This window comes from Acanthaster planci, linkage group LG20 (assembly GCF_054643075.1).
Source record: "Acanthaster planci isolate LZ-2023a linkage group LG20, COTS_SCS, whole genome shotgun sequence".
Taxonomy (NCBI): Eukaryota; Metazoa; Echinodermata; class Asteroidea; order Valvatida; family Acanthasteridae; genus Acanthaster; species Acanthaster planci.
Window position 1 is genome coordinate 2321638 of NC_141796.1, and position 16923 is coordinate 2338560.

General features: G+C 41.4%; 2 protein-coding genes across 2 annotated transcripts in view; both read right to left on the reverse strand.

Annotated features, from left to right (window-relative positions):
- The window catches only part of LOC110975576 (uncharacterized), a 40005-nt gene extending 30188 nt beyond the window's left edge, over positions 1–9817 (reverse strand). Inside the window, exon 1 of the mRNA XM_022228161.2 lies at positions 9640–9817. The gene's annotated coding sequence lies outside the window, so the exon portion shown is untranslated. The remainder of the gene's footprint in view (positions 1–9639) is intronic.
- Positions 9818–13217: 3400 nt separating this feature from the next.
- The window catches only part of LOC110975544 (gamma-aminobutyric acid type B receptor subunit 2-like), a 31354-nt gene continuing 27648 nt past the window's right edge, over positions 13218–16923 (reverse strand). Inside the window, exons 15-16 of the mRNA XM_087130802.1 lie at positions 16299–16491; positions 13218–15312 (exon numbers count right to left, since the gene is read on the reverse strand). Of these exons, the coding sequence (XP_086986928.1) occupies positions 15157–15312; positions 16299–16491 (349 nt within the window). The 3' untranslated portion in view covers positions 13218–15156. The remainder of the gene's footprint in view (positions 15313–16298; positions 16492–16923) is intronic.

A 16923-nucleotide genomic window follows, 5' to 3' on the forward strand; every position in this document is an offset into this window, starting at 1 on the left:
TGCAAGCGCGATTGTCTTCAGCGCAACGTGCAGAGAGAAAACAGTCCCCGTCGGAAGTGAGTTAATTCGCCGCGTGTGATACTCGAACACGAGCCCTCGCGCGTCATTTATTTACCCGAGGATCCTTGCCAATCGCTCCCATCATTGTTTCCCCCGCCTGGTAAGGTATCGATGCGTACAGATCACGACAGAGTGATTCGTCGCGGTGTCGCGTTGTCATTCGCCTGCGTCGGTTACCCGACGCTTTGATTTTTCCCCGAGCAATGTGCACTTGTGGTTCCTAATTTCATCGGCGTCTCTATTCCACATCTACTTCACCGGTCCATAAAAGCCGATACCAGTTGGATCGCCAATGGGTCTTTAACATCCGGCTTCGCAACAAATTCGTCAGCAACATGAAACGAGGATCGATTAAAGCGTGAAGGCCTACCGAAATTGGACACCTTGACACCTTTTTTTTCATAATCTATACTCTCCATTCAGATGGTTCAAGACCAAATTGATCTAGATCTATTTGGAATGAACTTAATACAGAGCATTAAGAACAGGAGTCTCCTATTATCTGATCCAATGCAAATTCCTCAGACACTAGAACCGTATTCCGCAGTGAAATGACTATCACGCTGACAAGAGGATACAAATAAATTGAATGTTGACACACGAAATGCCAAGTATTAGCCGTGACCTGCGATTAAACGGGGTTCGATCGTCACGGAGCGGATATTTGGGAAATGCCACTTATGGTAATATCGAGTTTACGCATAAAGTAAATATTTGCAGAGAGCCAGCGACGAGAGTTGCACTGTTATTACATGCCATAGTCCTTGGTCGGTAAACTGCAGATATCAGTGCTTAGCGTAATGAAACCACTACGTCGAATTTACCTTGTTTCAAAATATTGGTGAACAGGTTTGAGACAACAGGGCACCATCTATCCTTTCTGCACTATCGCAAGATGGAGTGCTTGTGTCGACGGGGATAATCGGGTAATAGACAAAACCTGACAATACTCACGACCGTCCCAGTATAACTATACACGCCACTCATTGTTTAATTAATTAACCTTTAAAACAGATTCAAGAACAGGTCATTTTTTGTCAATCTCCATAGTAGTTTCAATCCCTTAGCCCATCTCTGCGCATCAGCAAGGCATTAACGTGGCACCCCCCCCCGAAAAAAACTTTATGCGATTTCGGGTAAAAGGCTGCGCAATGATAAGTGTGCTGGATTGGCAGCCATGACCACGGTGGCCACGAAGGGACACCACAGACATAAATTGGGTCCACAGTCTTACAAAATACTTCACAACATGAGATGATTTGGCGAAATTGCTAAATTATCTTCTTGGCACGTCGAATTTTTGTCAGTGATTGCGAATTTCTTCATCGGCATAAAGAATTTATTTCACCATTATTCTTTCACGATACATACCAGTATATCTGTTATGAACTCATAGCGACTTTTGCCGGCACATTTAAACCTTAAGGGTTCCAAGATTGCTTCCCAATGTATCTAAGCAAGGGACATTCCTCTGCAGCAAGCAAACGCATGCAGGCGTGTGTGTTCTTTATGATTTAGTCTCGCTGTACAACAGGGGAAGTGACTTCACGTCCATGATATCACAGCTACCTACTCTGCCCACCTAGGAACACTATTGGGAAAAGATGTCCACTCAGGTCTACCATAGTTGGCTGAATTGTTAGAAAAAAAAGGCTCAGTGTCGAGCAATGCCTTTGCGACCATTGATCATGGCACCTCCGGGCCATTGATCGGGGATTTTATTGCCAAGGAGTGGAGCCCGCATGGGCGAGGAACGAGAATAGATCTCCGGAATGTAAGTGCAATTGAGCCGGCTCGGCCATTTTACAATGGCGGGCTCAAGTCCTTCACGATAAACGTCGGTTTTGTTGATGTCAACCTGCGCTTTGATGGAAATTGGCTCGCTTTTGTTTGCCCGTTGGACATCCATATGAAATAGTTTGAACTAAACATAGTTCGTTCAACTACGCAGGGGTAATTGAAATTAGCAGCTAGGGGAAGGTGTTTTATAACCGGCGTGCAACGTCTAATGGCATCCTGCCATGTTTAGTGCATTGAGCGGCGTTTGGTACAAAGTAGGACTAAGAAAAAGATGCCCCGGCTCAACCTCATGGGGTCCTGGCGGGGCGCTGTCCACGATTTCTGCAGTGAAATGTTCCAAGCAGCCCCGGATCGTTAAGTTAATTCTAAGCAACAGTTGAAACTTATAAAGGAGCTAGATCAGTGGAAATGTCACAATAGACAGATGATTTAGAAAAAAGGGAAACCTCAGCATTTGCTTACTTCATCCAGTTGAAAAGCAGTCTTGAAATGCTAGCCAAATTTTTCGTCTCTCCCTATCTCTCTCATCTGAAGACGTGATGAAGAAAGTCTACTTTGCATTTAATTTTTTTCTTAAGAAATCTACAGAACTGTTCGTATTTCCCATGTTTCGTGAACGACAAGGGTGAAAATGTGAAGGCAGTGATTTGGGAAATCGCTTCAGGTTGAAATGGCTTCATACGGTATAAGCTACCTAGATAAAACACTCCAAAGGAGCAAAGGTGAATTGTGAAGAAGCAATAACGGCATGTTTTTGACCTGTCAGAAGTAAAATCAATGAAAGGCTGAGGAGAGGCTTACTAGGAAGATATTCATCTGGCTCTCAGAGCCCTAGCAGGCAGCTGGGGCTGCACCGGGATGAATTAGGACAGGGAAACCCTTTGTCCGCCTTCCGGTGTGTTTAGACAAACCAGTGGGTGCTGTGTGAGTTGATTCCCCGCACTGATCGAGACAAATGCGTACAAGAAAAAAATGGAATCGGGGGTAAGAAACGCGAATTGGGGTCACGGAACTTGAATGTGGGTTAGTGGATTAACACTCTGGGTGAGGCACACAACATTGAGGTTGATGAATCGAAAATTTTCGGTGCATATCCAACCAAAGATGAAACTGTGGGCAACGAATGATGGATCCGGTGTGAAATGTGGTTTTTATACAATATTTTGCCCTCAAGGCGGGAAAACACCCAACCAATCGGATCTGCATACAGAGGCTATCACAGACCAACGCCCGGGCGTTGACCACGCCATGCCGCCCAATATGTCACAGTCCTATTCTTAATACCCTTTTCTGTGCACTGACTTTGTGTCTCACTTTTGAACACTATGTCAAGACACTTCTCGAAACCTGGCTGAACAAAACTGTTGGTTTTTACCCTTACTTTGAACTACATGTATTTGGATCGATTGTGGGCTCGTTTGTGTCCAAGTTCCTCACCTTAAAACAATGGAAGATGGGAAAATATATCAAAGCTGGTATGTATTAAATGACATCAAACCAGCACGTAATTTACATGCTCCAGTAATGGCCGTTGTTCTGGTACTGAATAACTGAAAGATGTTGAAGTGAAAAATACTTATCCTATAAGGGTGATTCTGATAGCAGCCACAACGCACAACAACCATTACGATTCATGAGGCAAGTTGGTGCTATATATGTCCTGATTTACAACGAATGAGGTCAGGATTCCTGTCTTCGGCTATCTCTTTCCTTTGACCCTCCTCTGTTGAGAGCAATCATCTCATCTTGGAAAAGCGCCAAAACATCTTGCCTACAAAACTGTAACCAGAACTAAACCAAAACCTTCATTGCCACTGGGTGAGAACCAACAATCTGTCGAGATCAGAGACATCAACTCCCACAATAAGCTGTTGCGAGTTAAAATCTGAATAAAATCCGGTCCACTGAGTTACCTGGTTGCACATATTAAAAAAAATGAGTTCCCCCGACTACAGACACTGTTGCTGTACCTCTTCACTCGGGGCAAACCTTTGCATAGCGACCACCATCTCTGGAATGGACTGGTTCCTTTGTGGCCTTCTCATCCACTGAGAACAGTGTCGGTGCAAGGCGTCTCTTATGTAACTGAGCAAAAGCTTGCCCTGAATGAAAAAACAGCAGTGTCCTCAGTAGAATTCACATTTTTACGTTCACGTGAATTTAAAGAAATCTGTGTACTAGATTTTATTCAAATTTAACCCACCAAAGGCGTATTGTCGATTCATACATTTGCCACCGTGAGTGGAACACCCTTGACAGTGTGAATCAGAAAAAAAAAATTGACCTTAGCCACTAGATGCATCACGAAAATGAAAATGAGAAATCACATTACTCTCGGATTCAGCACAGAGTGGGTGATATTTCCACTTTGGAAATTGAACATCGGTAATAACAGAATTTGGGTTTTGGATAAACCAAATACTTTGGAAATATTTATTCTCTCCCGATGGTATTTTATAAACTTATCGATAACATCACCAATTAGAAAATTCCATTTTGGTATACTGAGCAGGCGTACGCGTAACTTTGGCGAAGGCCAAACCACCAGTAGTTTTCACTGGCTTTTCACGAGATGTAGGACTCAGGAAATACACTTTGACCGAGCTCCTAATATGATACATTCGGCCTCGCTAGAAATGAAGGGATATGAATCCCCCTGCGTGCCAGTTCGCTATAAATCGCAGCCTGCATAGACCCCCCCACAGCAAAAATCTTCCTTCACCATAGGAAGCCTTCGCACCTACACGTGTCAGAGCTAGCGTTCAAACATCTGCCCCGGGCGCGAAAACCAAGGCCACGTTTCCCGTGTAATCTTTTGCCGCTTTTTTTTTTCTCCCACAATCTGCATCGCGCTTAAGTCCCGAACCCGGTACGCCCGTAGTCGATTTGAGGTGTTTCGTTTCAACCGATACTCTAAGATGCTGTACACTTATATTGAGTCTCTCGTTTTTTTCTGAGTAAATAAGACGCCTACATCAGCCAAACTCCCTACGTCGCACAGCCACGGGACAACCCCCGGGTAATGACACGTTCGTAATTTACCCGAGACGGGGCTTCAGGTTAGTTCTCTTTGGTCGAAATCCGATCCTTAAAGCTACAACGATAACCAAACAACAAGCCTCACTCGAACATTCTCACAGTTTGGATTTTGGGAGGCGACAGATTGATGATGTCAGTTTCCTGTAACATAATTCTTTTATAAGCATGTATAGTACCTAGTCTACGAATGTTTCGGGGAAAAATAATTCTCGTAATCTTGGCAATGGTATCAAATTTGTTGTTTTATTAATCGAAAACGCCAAGTACAATGGCAAGAATTTAACAGAATGCCGACCCTTAAGTGACTAAAATACGAATGATCGTTAAATACTGTAGAAGTATTTTTGTCCTAAAATCAATAGCCAAATAGTAAGATACAATGCAATCTGTGTGTCTGGCATCGGCCTCTCCAAAAATAACTTTAACCACTCAAGCTTCTGAAGGTCACGCTAGGAGTGGAAACACACATGCATCACTTAATAACAAGTCGTCACTGTCAATCGAACATGGCCAAGGTAAGCAGGATTGACAAACGACGAAACACATTACTTATTCATGTCTGATTGACTTCAGCGGCGAGGTTTTCCTGAGAGATCCGAAGCACGTATATAGAATGAAACGACTCGTGAGGTAGGGGTCAACTGTTTCCATGGAAATGAAAGGTCTTGTAAAAACAAATTTCTGGCCGCTGCAAGGTTTTCCGATCCATAATCTAATCCTTCCAAATGAATTCAACTCTACATTGGCAAATAAACAGTTCTGATCACAAAAGAAATTCCTTAGCGAGTACTTTAAAGTGCTTTTTCATTTGCTTAGAGGGTCTGCATCTTCCACTATCCCCAACCCTTCTCCGTGAAACTTCAGTTTGTCAGCTGAAGCCAAAACGTTCCACGGTGTCTGATGCTGTGCGTGAAGTTTCTCTACTGCTGCGACAACAATCTGATTTGTTCGTTTTGCTATATCCAAATATGACTCATCTCTGTCAAAGAGGAAATGTTTGAAATAAACGCAGTCAAATTAGACCATAAAAGAAGTATCAATGGAAATATGTGTCCCGTTTTTCTTGTTCTCTTCTGGCTGCTCTCATATTGCGACTATAGCATTTTTTAGTGAAACAGTTCTTGCTTCTTTATTTCTATTTATCATCATAAGTAGAAACTGGAAAGAAATATGACAAGAAACCATATCATTCAAAATATAATTTTGAAGAAAAGAAATATGGTGAATTCCGAGCTCTGGCGGATTGACTGTCATCAACTTAGAGTAGGCCCACGTCATACACAACAACCTCTGGTGTTGCATTGTGACGGACGAACTATCTAGTGTGCGTTCTTATATTGGTGCCAGGAAATCGGTGGGTGGGAGTTAGGGATTGTTGGGGGATAACGTGACCGGCTGTGGAGATTGAAGGGGGGGGGGGTTCTGACACTTTATGACACTAAGGGGTGATTTTTGTTGTATTCATGAACACTCAAAAAAAGGGAGTCTTTTTTTTCCCAAAGTTATAGATACGTCGTATGCAGGGGTGTAAGACCATCAATATATTTTGGTTGTTTGAAAGTTCCAACAATTCTTCACAGTCTACCTTATTTTATTTACTCACCAGGAAAAAAGTGGCCACGATACAATATCACACCAGACGTTTCACTTTTTTTCTGGGGGGGGACCGACTCGGCAACAGTTAGAAGCCGTAGGCTTAGAGGTTTAAGAAAAGCGAACATTTTATTTAAAAAAAAGTCCTTAGTGTGCATTAGCGACAAGCATTTTAAAAATGTATTCAACAGTCAGAAAGGGTTGACCGCGTGCGGAGCGGAAGTAATAAATCAATGAAGTTCCCCCGGCAAGACCCACCATTTTATATAAAAGACCATGCGTGTTTGCTGTAACATGACGGCTGTGTATATAAAGACATTGATTCGAACAGCGGGTTGGTGTAATGACATTTTGAAACATTGACAATAATAATTTGACCCTTAACAGCATAAGCGCCACAAGAAAAGAAAGCCTACTTGTATAGCAAAATTTGAACGCGCGGTCTTGAAAAGGGCAACGATGGCCAGTGCAACGTTCCACGTTGAAATTTTGTGCCGTGTAATGTAACGACCCACACATCAAACAAACATGAGGGAGGAACTGAGGACGATGGGAGAAAGATTAAACTGCTCAAATTCCAAGACCCCGTTAGTACCTTAAACCGCCTGCAAGAGAGATAACGTCTCGACGAAGCCGATTCTGATCAAACAGGTGATCAAGCCGAGCATCAGGAGCGGAATGTTCACGGACCATTACAATCGCACTTAAGCTGGCCTACTCAAACCGGATGTCAAGTGAGCGCCTGCGTCCCAGTATTGGTCCGGTGGTTGTACAACGTAAAATGTAAACAGCGAACGCCAGTTCGGTTGCCAAAAAAGTGACATTTTACTTTTCTACTTCTTTTTTTCATATTCTCCCCTAGAAAACAAGACGACATCCCATGCATATGAAAACAGCGGCGATGAATTAAGACTTCTCTCCTGTAAACTAAACCACGTTGATGTCCAGGTCGCATTAGGCCCAATGCTTGTCTTCTTAGTTTATATTTTGGGAAAGCAAAAGCAAAGAGGTCTCAGGTTCAAGCTATCGAGTCCATCTAAGACGTTACGCAGGTTTATAAATTTTACAAGTTACAATATGTTAGCGCTGGTGAGCAATCGCATGCATCCCTTTAGAGCAGCATTCGCAGTTTGTCTAGTGATCATCATTAGTCACGACTGGATTAAAAGTCTGAAAATTCGACCAGGTATAACTCCTCTTTGAAAATAAGTTTCAAAGAGCTTGTCCTGAAATCTTGACGAGTGATATTCCCAGAGTTACAAGTTATTTTTCTTGACAACCTTAATATTGGATAAAGATACTCTTCCTTGCCCAGTGAATTCTATTTATATAGTTATGGTTAGTTAAGTCTTTTAATTTTCTTCAAGATTCTGAATTTGTATTTGTGTCTTCCAGTTGTTATTTGGTTTATTGCAAATCACATCTATCACATGGTTGTAACTGCTTCTTGTCAACAATACCAGATGAACCACAAATATAGCGTGAATATTGAAAAGAAAAAATTGTATTCAAAGTCCACATGAAAAGGAAACAGACTTGCTTTGCGTGAGGGTGATTTCATCTATTGACCAAACGAGACAAACAAGGGGAATCATTAACTACAATTTATTTGAGTACGAATACCCAAGACAAGGGTAACAAGTGCAGGGCAAAGGATCCCGGACATGCGAAATGGCGCCCAGTGACACACGCAAAAATGACGTCTGGACTAAGTCGTGATAAGCGGAACATGTAATTTGCTACCTCTTAATTAATTAGCCATGTTCATTTGCTTTCAATACATCAAATCATCTCTACTTCTGTCACATACATTTAATACAAATGTAATGCAAATCTTTCGCTGATTTAATTTGGAGTCTTTTTTTAGACTTTTAAAAATGCTGAGCTCGGTTAAAAGGTTAGTTTTGGCGTTTCCACAAATACAGATACCCAAGTGTCGAAAAAATTAATTTGAGGTTCCTAACTTAATAAGCCGCCCCCTCGAACTGCACATCATTTCATCAGTGTTGAAGTCTACATTGAATTAAAAAAATATATTTAAAAAAGTGTCGACCATTAGAAACCAGACCATGCAGTAGTGTTCAAAGGTTTTTTACACAAAAAGCAGCAATTCACAACAGACCATGAGGAAAGAACCTTTTTACATTAAGCCCGAGTGTAAGTAAGTTACAGTTTTAGAGGTCTCTTGATTGGTGTTACTGTTGTAACGGCATCAAATAAATTTGTCCAGAGTATTTGCAACAAAGGATCTAGCATAGGTAGTCTACGTTTTAGTCGACGCCTGATCTGATTTTTATATACCCAGCAAGAAATGAGACCGAGGGGTACCCCCCCAACATGTCCAATCCCTTTACACATTCCAGACTATTGTTACTTAACACATCCCCCCCCCAAGATGTCTGAAAGGAATTCCCTAGATTCCTGCAAGACAATGACCAACACAAAGCAGGGGGTTCTCTCCGTCTCGTACCTTGCTGCATATGTATAGTTTTTATCATTTCTTTCCAGCTGAAGCTTTTACATGTAAGAAGGTAAAGTTGGTGCTTCATGTTATGCCTGGGAAAGCCCCAACTACGTGATAACGTTTACTTTCCCTCATGGTTTTATAAAATTTTCGCTGACACATCTACTGCCTACAGCACGCAAACGTTTCATCAGATTAATCTTTTGTCGAGGAGCACAATGCAGGTACGTTCTTTGTTCTTTTTTAGGGAAGCCACGGCTTGGCCGCAATCTTGTTAGCGGCTCAAAATGTGTACAACCAGCCAGTCCATTGTTTTTGTGTTTTTGTGGAAACACCGGAAATAGTCCGGATGTTTTCGCAAGAGCTGTCAATGGTTGTCCGGAGCGCTTGAAGGAAGGATTACAACTCAAAAAGAATGCTAAACAAAATTCCAGCGAAAGAGAAAAGATTATTGTCATGCTCTTTTCTCTGAGCGTAAGCTTCTATTACAATCCACTCTGTGCCTGTGCCAAAGTGTGCAAGAAAAAATACGACCATCAACTCCTGTAATAGAGATACATATGCCTATAGCGTACAAGCGCCCATCGTTCCACTGAAAGGACAGAGTTGGTTCACTTTATCTGCCTGCACAAAGAAAAAATCGTTGCTGAAAAACGAGACTATTGAAACAAAGACTCACCCACCTTTTTATTCTTTTAAAGGCGTCCTGGGTCCTGCTTTGCTGATTTGTATGGCGATGCTGGGGCGTTAAGAAAGAGATCAGTTTGTAGCAGAGGAAAAGACGGTTAAAATGAGCTTGAGGTTCAGCATGCGCGTCCTTATGAGATACACGACCGGTGGTATTGTGGTGGTCGTCTACAGTTGAGTCGACTTATATAATATCTGTGCACATGCAGCGCACTGCCGCCCCCATTTTCCCCACGTGTGGGCAATTACTTTCTTTACGAAAATCTGATAATGTCGACAAAAAATCTTCATTAAGAGAAAGTACAGATTGGTGCGTGGGAGACTTCCCCCTTTCGCTTTTGACCATGCGTATTGGTCCTTACGTTTCCGCCAAGCGTTAGCTTGGCGTTGTGAAATTAAGAAGTTAATATCGTCAACTTGTTATGGAGAGGCATCACCCTCATCTTCGTCATCATAATCCCGTACAGGAGTCCTTGCTTAAGAAACTGATATATATTTCTTCTAATAATGCCACAAGTCACCGAAGTAGCCCTTTGCACTTTTTCTTGTAGCGTTGATATCACGATTTGCATCATTTAATACTGGTTATGATCTTGAGCATTCGCATCAATATCAGTTAATTGCCTCACCAGAGTGTCAGGAACAGGAAACATGAAACCACATTAAATAAAGCACTTGACTAAATGAGTTTTCATCCCAAGAGGGCTAAAGTATTTTCATCAGTCGAAAGTGGTCAGTCTCTCTTCTCTCTTGTTGCGATGATTGCGTTTTTATTGTCCCCGGCTCCATGTTTGTTAATGGAATATTTTCTCACTGGTGCATTTGTGAGAGAGAGAAAAATATGAAGAGTCACCCTTAGCATATTTTGATTGCTTTGCTCGGAAAATTGCAAATGTTGTAGGCCTGAGGTTTTATCATTTCGTCCGGGAGTTCTCCCTTCCCATAGTGATTATTTGTTCAACTGGCTTCCATTCGAATGATTAAGAGTAAATGTTCTGGAAATTCATTTCCTTATTTAATGAATACAGAAAACCAAATTCTTGGACGTGGCTTTCGTGTGGACGAAATCGTTCGTTGAATTAGGTCCGAACAGTTGGTTCAGTCAGTCCTTCAAAAACAGTTCAGACTAGCTTGAGGGATGGCAGGCCTCGTGGTTGCATCGGCACCTTTAAAGTAATTTTGAGTTCTGTTTTTGTTGCGTGTTTGTCTTATGCTTACCTTCCTTATACTTACAAAATCGTTTCATCCAGTGTTAAGCAACGTAAGAGTAATGAGCAATTGATTTTTCAGTTGGGAAATTGCCTAATATTTATCACAAGTTAGATGTGAAGAACGTATCCATAATAAGACTCTTTGGAGCTGAAGGTTAGGGAGGAATCCCTCTGACAAATTCTATTGAATTCAATAATTTGGCAAAACAATAACAGAAAGTTTTATGTCACTACAAGATAAATGGATGAATGGAAATAAACCAAACTGAACTATATTAAACTAAAGTGCATCTGTAATTCTCGTAGATTAGAGCAAATGATTGAATGAAGTAATATGACAGATTTACGCTGTACGTAATTCATTCATAAGTGCACTGCTAATGCTTTCAAACCATAGTGAAATTGATACCTTCAGTCACTGGCATTAGTCGTTGGGGAACAGGGGGCATGCCCCCCCCTTTTTTCTAAGTGGGGGAATACTATATTAATTGTCCCCTGGCCCCGACTTTTTTCCTAAACCTAAATGAAAATATATGCCTTGCAAAAAAAACCTGGCTATTAGCCAAAGATTGTCTCAGATCACACCACAGAGCATCTACCATTTGTTCTATGTCCCCACTGTTCGAAACGGATTGACGCCCTTGCTCCGTCTCTACAAAGAGCAGCATCAGACAGGTCTTGCCTCTGATAAACACAGAGGTGTTAACGTTACACCAAAAAATAAAAATCGCATATTAACAGCATCATACGCTTGATGGTTCATTGCTTCATACTGTTACCAAAATAGACTAGATTTCTATAAATTGCCGCCAGAACGCTGGCAACATACACGAAACGGAGGAAAATGCTTGAGAAAATACCGGTGTAGAATCGCCATCCCTTTGTAGTTTATGTCTCCACTTTGAACTTTCACAGTAAGCTTTTGAACGTTTTGTTACTACTTTTTAATCTAGACCAAGCTGATCTGTTAATTTGCTGCACTTGCTTTTTGCCATTTTATTTATTACAAACCAAGTCAGCCGCAGATTAGACTGTTGTCTGTAAAAGAAATCTTACTTGGAAAGTTAGCCATCTTCTTGCCATTTGTTTTCAATTTAATGTATGGGTGAATTGGGATAAATATTGAGCATGTCTTGGGCATACTGCTAAAGGTACGGTGTTAGATTGACACCGTGTGGAATCCCTGCTTGAGATATGGTGCGTAATATACTCTCTGAATTGGAAAGAGTGAAATTAGGACAAGACGTTTTAGATTGAAAATCACCTTGAATTTAAACTGAAAAAAGGCAGAAAATAGCTCCCTCCAGTAGAAGCTCGGGTGAAATTTCAATCTTTCCTAGCGAAGAAATTTCACTCCAATTCGTCTGGTCCTTAATTTCAATCGGAGGGATTGAATCTTTACTCTTTGGAATTTAGAGAGTAGATTTAACACTGCGGGTATGACTGTTTAAAAGGGTTTGCGTACTCTTTCCTTATGCTCATTTTGTGTTAATCAATGAACCAAGTCTTCAGTCTGATATAAAATGTATAGTGCTTTCACAGACCATGAGTCTGACAGCGGGTTGTCCTTAGGTTGCCTTTGATTAGACCCTACACATGTGCATTGGGGATACTTTAGTGTTTAGTCAGGAACATCGGGCAAAGTCTACCCGTTTCTACCCTTTTAGACAAAGTCTATGGAATGCCTTTAAAGTTCAGGCAAGGAATACCTGTTAAGGTTATTTGTGCGTTGTGTGTTTCGCCGATAACAGTGACGTAGTTTGAAGCATTGGGTTTACTGATGTTGTTTTCAACGCTGGCGCAGCTCGACACATTTTGCGTCACAATAAGAAACGAAGTGCGACAGCTCTGACGTGTTTTTATTTAACACAATTTCCCGATAACTGAAATTGCCCACCTGGCATATTCAAAACTCCCATGGATAGATATTCCATTTGTCACTGTCGTGGAGTGTAGTTTGAAGATTGTACCATTTAGTGAACAAAAAAGACGACTGTGGCGAGGATTGTGACGTCACTCAATGAAGTAGGTGTCACCAGAGTTTGCATGTATTGGCTTCTCAAAATTCTTCCATTGATGGGGATTGCGACGTCATGCGGCAGGAAAGGCATTAGTGTTTGTCTTTTCTGTTGTTGGTAGGGCCACACTGTGTCAGACGAACACTGCAAAAAACAAGTTTTTTAAATTAATTTAACATTCCCGCCGAGTGTTGTCAGAAGACTACACCAAACTGGGTGTAGTCCTACGTTAACACCCAGAGTATTTAAATGGCATCATTTTTTTTTACTTGTCTTGTCTTTTAACCCCCCTTTCGTATTATTCCTTAGGGGAAATCCACTCCGGAAACGCCCGCAGATGTTGACATCACGTAGGTGGGTAGAGGTGCGTGACTCCCTTCGGTGTGCACCTATGTTCAAACCCTGCATGACACTTGAAAAACCCACGAGGCAAACCGATTATGATCAGCTGTTCCGGGTCTTCCAAAGATCTCCTTTGAAAGACTTGCTTGTCAGATCCCATTTATGACATCTTCAATATCAACACGAGTCCAGTCCCATTATTTTCAATTGTAATGAGAGTGGGAAAGAAATTGCAGCCCCACGTGCAGATTTTGTACTCAGTGAATTGTGAATTGAAAACAAAATGCAAGAAAGCCAAGAAACCAACCTTTTGTCTCCAAAGGCAATGTACTTTGAAAGTACGATGGCATCATATTTAGCACTTTTACAGGCCTTGTTGATATTGTGGGTCCCCGCAGGCAGATTTAATCTCATTTTCAGCGACATGGAAGGGCACGGTTTTAACAAAAGAAACCCATTGAAACATCATTTTTGAGATGAAACATCACCATGAACGTAAGTCAAATTACAGCCCCTTTTTTCAGTACGTATCTCCATTGAGATCTCCAATTAAATCAAAATAAATCTTACTCAAAGGGGAAAAAAGTGCCAAAGTTTACTGTGCATATTTTGTTGCCTTTCCACATTCATAACATTGTTAAGCCTAACCTTGGATGAGTTGATTACTTTGAGTGGTCAGTGGTCTACTAAAATAAAATGGTCCGTGGATAATCTCGTTCGTGCACAGCTCTCTTTTTCGTTGCTGGGGGTCATTCTTAAAGTGTTGCTGCAAAACAAGTAAAACTAGCAAGTGTCACGTGAAGGGCTCTCAGCCAATGAGGACACAGAATCTGTGGATGGGGGGTTAAAAACAACCCCAAAACACAGTACTTCTAATTTGCTGTTACTACGTGCGTTGTGGTATAATAATTGGTGCTTTTCGCTTTTCAGGCTAATACAAATTTTACGATCCTTTACATGGGATTAAGCCTTCGCCAGAAATGTTTTTCATTAATAGATTTGGGGGGTTCACACTGCGAACAGACGTTTAGAAAGTGCACTTCTAATTTCACCTAGCCCCCCAAAAGGTTTTACACGTTGAAACGTATCAGGTTTCATGCACAATAACTATTTCTTGAACACTTTAACACTGGCCAGAGATTTGTAACATGACTTCAATGTCTATTTCCGATTCCTCAGCTTCCTGTTTAAATCAGCTTCGTTTACTAGTACCTGTGATAAATCTTTAAATCTCGGCGATCCCTCATGCACCAGAGGGAAGCACTATCAATGGAACTGATAAGCAAACCGTTTGGATCGTAATATCATCCGCCAAAATGCAGAGATAAAAGGTTTTTTTTCCCGAAAAATTACTCCATTGAACAGAAATCCCAGGAGTTGAATTCAACAGGAGTAGTAAGAAAAAACATAATCTCCTTAGGGGTCGTCAAAAGTTTTCAACCTTTTCACATTAATACTTATCAACACTTTTCCACCAGTATCCTGAAATACGAACTCCCGTAGGCACTACATTGTTGGAAAGTGCCCATTATTAAGCATACAGATATGCATTTTTGAAAACCTCCATGTTTTAAAAACAAATAAGTTCAATATGACACATTAGACACATTATCGATAAAGAAACGTTTTTCCTATCAGTGTCGGCAATCCTCAGCGAACTTTCAATTCGACCCATAGAGGGTTGAACATTAATTTCTTTATCTTTGTAGGCTGCATATTGCTCTTGGCCCAACCCTCGTTGTTGTGTTGTTTGAATGGGTAAGCACACAAACTCAGTTATAATCGAACTTCTTCTTATTAAGAAAAACCGTAACCCTGACACAGAGGAAATACAGTTTGCAAATGATTTTTTCCCTTGTTAGGCTGCGAAATCGACTTCGCATTGGGTTTATCTTCCAAGCCCTAACCACAACCTGGCCACTCTTAATGTGTTTCATATCCATCAGTTGTGTTGATTTTCGGTTCGGTGAGTGCTTGTCGTGGGTATGTCCCCGCCTTGCGCTGCCTTGTGACAAATCGTAGGCACCATCGTTGTTCCTATTTTCAACCCCGTGAAGGTTTCGTCGCCAACTGCAGTCTTGCGATACACGGCAATCACCTGTAGCAACAATGGAGCAAATTACAACAAGCAGGATGATATCAAAGACTAAAACAGAAACAGAAATGAAATGTCAGCCATCACTACTAATTAAATTGCTCGTGTTTCTGTATGCGATTCATAATCTTTAAAGTAGACGGTGGGCAGGCCTGAGTGCTTAAGGTGTATAGCGCCTCCAATGGTCGAGGAATCCATAACAATAAATACGCTCTTTGATCGAGAGAGGGTGCTATTAACAGAGATAGAGCTGGGAGGTAGGTCAATGTATCTTTCTTTGAGAACATCACGAGTGTTTTTCAGTCATATGCAGTCAGTGTCACGACATAGTTTGAGACTCCATGGATTAAATAAAGACGCTTTCTCGTAGTGCTGGTTTGCTTCCGGATCCACTCGCAGGCTCCGACCTCATAAAGTCAATTCAGTCAACCTTGACTGTTTTTAGGCTGCCCGCACGTTCCTTCAAAGATCACGACGGGCGTGGTGAGAACCAACATAGTGTGGCAAGATCATACCCATGGGAAAGAGGCTGCACTCTAGTACACAGCAGTCGCTTTAGTCGCTATTTGGAAAGTGATGAGGAACACCCACGTTATAGCGTCTATAAACGGGAAAGTTTGCGGATATAGGTTCATTACAAGAGCCTCATGTACAAGATCCTCGCGAAAAATACCGGGAGTAAAAGTTAGCTTGTGCCCATCACCCACTTGCCGGGTACAACGGAAAAGAGCGATCACGTATTTCAACAGACACCTTTTGCGAGAAATTTCATTTGTGAACTCTGAGCTCCACACCATTGCAAAGTTCGAATTTGTTGTTGCTTTAGAGGACTTTTTCCCCTCAATTAAAAATTGATTCCTGAAAACTCTCAGGGCAACCCTCTTTTTCCAAAATAAGAAGTTGAATTATTAGCAGTCAGAAATGCTATTGAAAATCAAAATTCAGGAAAAAAAATCCACTAACACCACAAATTTCCTGTGGGTCCTTACCTTCGGAAAGAGTAACATGCACAGGGACAGCGTTATGCAGAAGAGCATAAATCCGGAGACGAGGGCAAAGGTCACGCCAGGTGACGAGGCATTAAAGAAAGATAGCGCAGCGGCCACCACACAGCAGATGACGGTGTTATAGACGGACAAGCCCACGTAATGGCTATCATTCAAGCCAGACACTTTGACATTTCTGTGAAACAGATGACTGATAAATTAGGTCATGTCTTCAGACAGTATATAAAGAATTATGAGAAATGATTCATACGGTGATGTGCGTCCAACCGTTTTTTATATTTGTTCTTTGTTTTGTGTGTGTGTGTTTGTTTTCAACCGGAAGTTAAAAAACTGGAAAATCTGTAAGACTCATAAACGCTGAAAAGTCACAGCAGTGATATGTAAGATTTACTTTCTTGTGCGTTGCTCCAGCTTAATGGGAGTCACCTCATGTGCGTTTATCCGTTTACGAACCTTCACAGGAATGCTGTCATCATTCTATTTTGGTAGTACATTATACTCGGAAACGTACTTCAAACAACGTGAATGGATAAATAAAGAATCAACTCATTAAATTACTTACTATCATTCGGCCTGAGAAGGACTTTAAAAAAACTGACATATATGA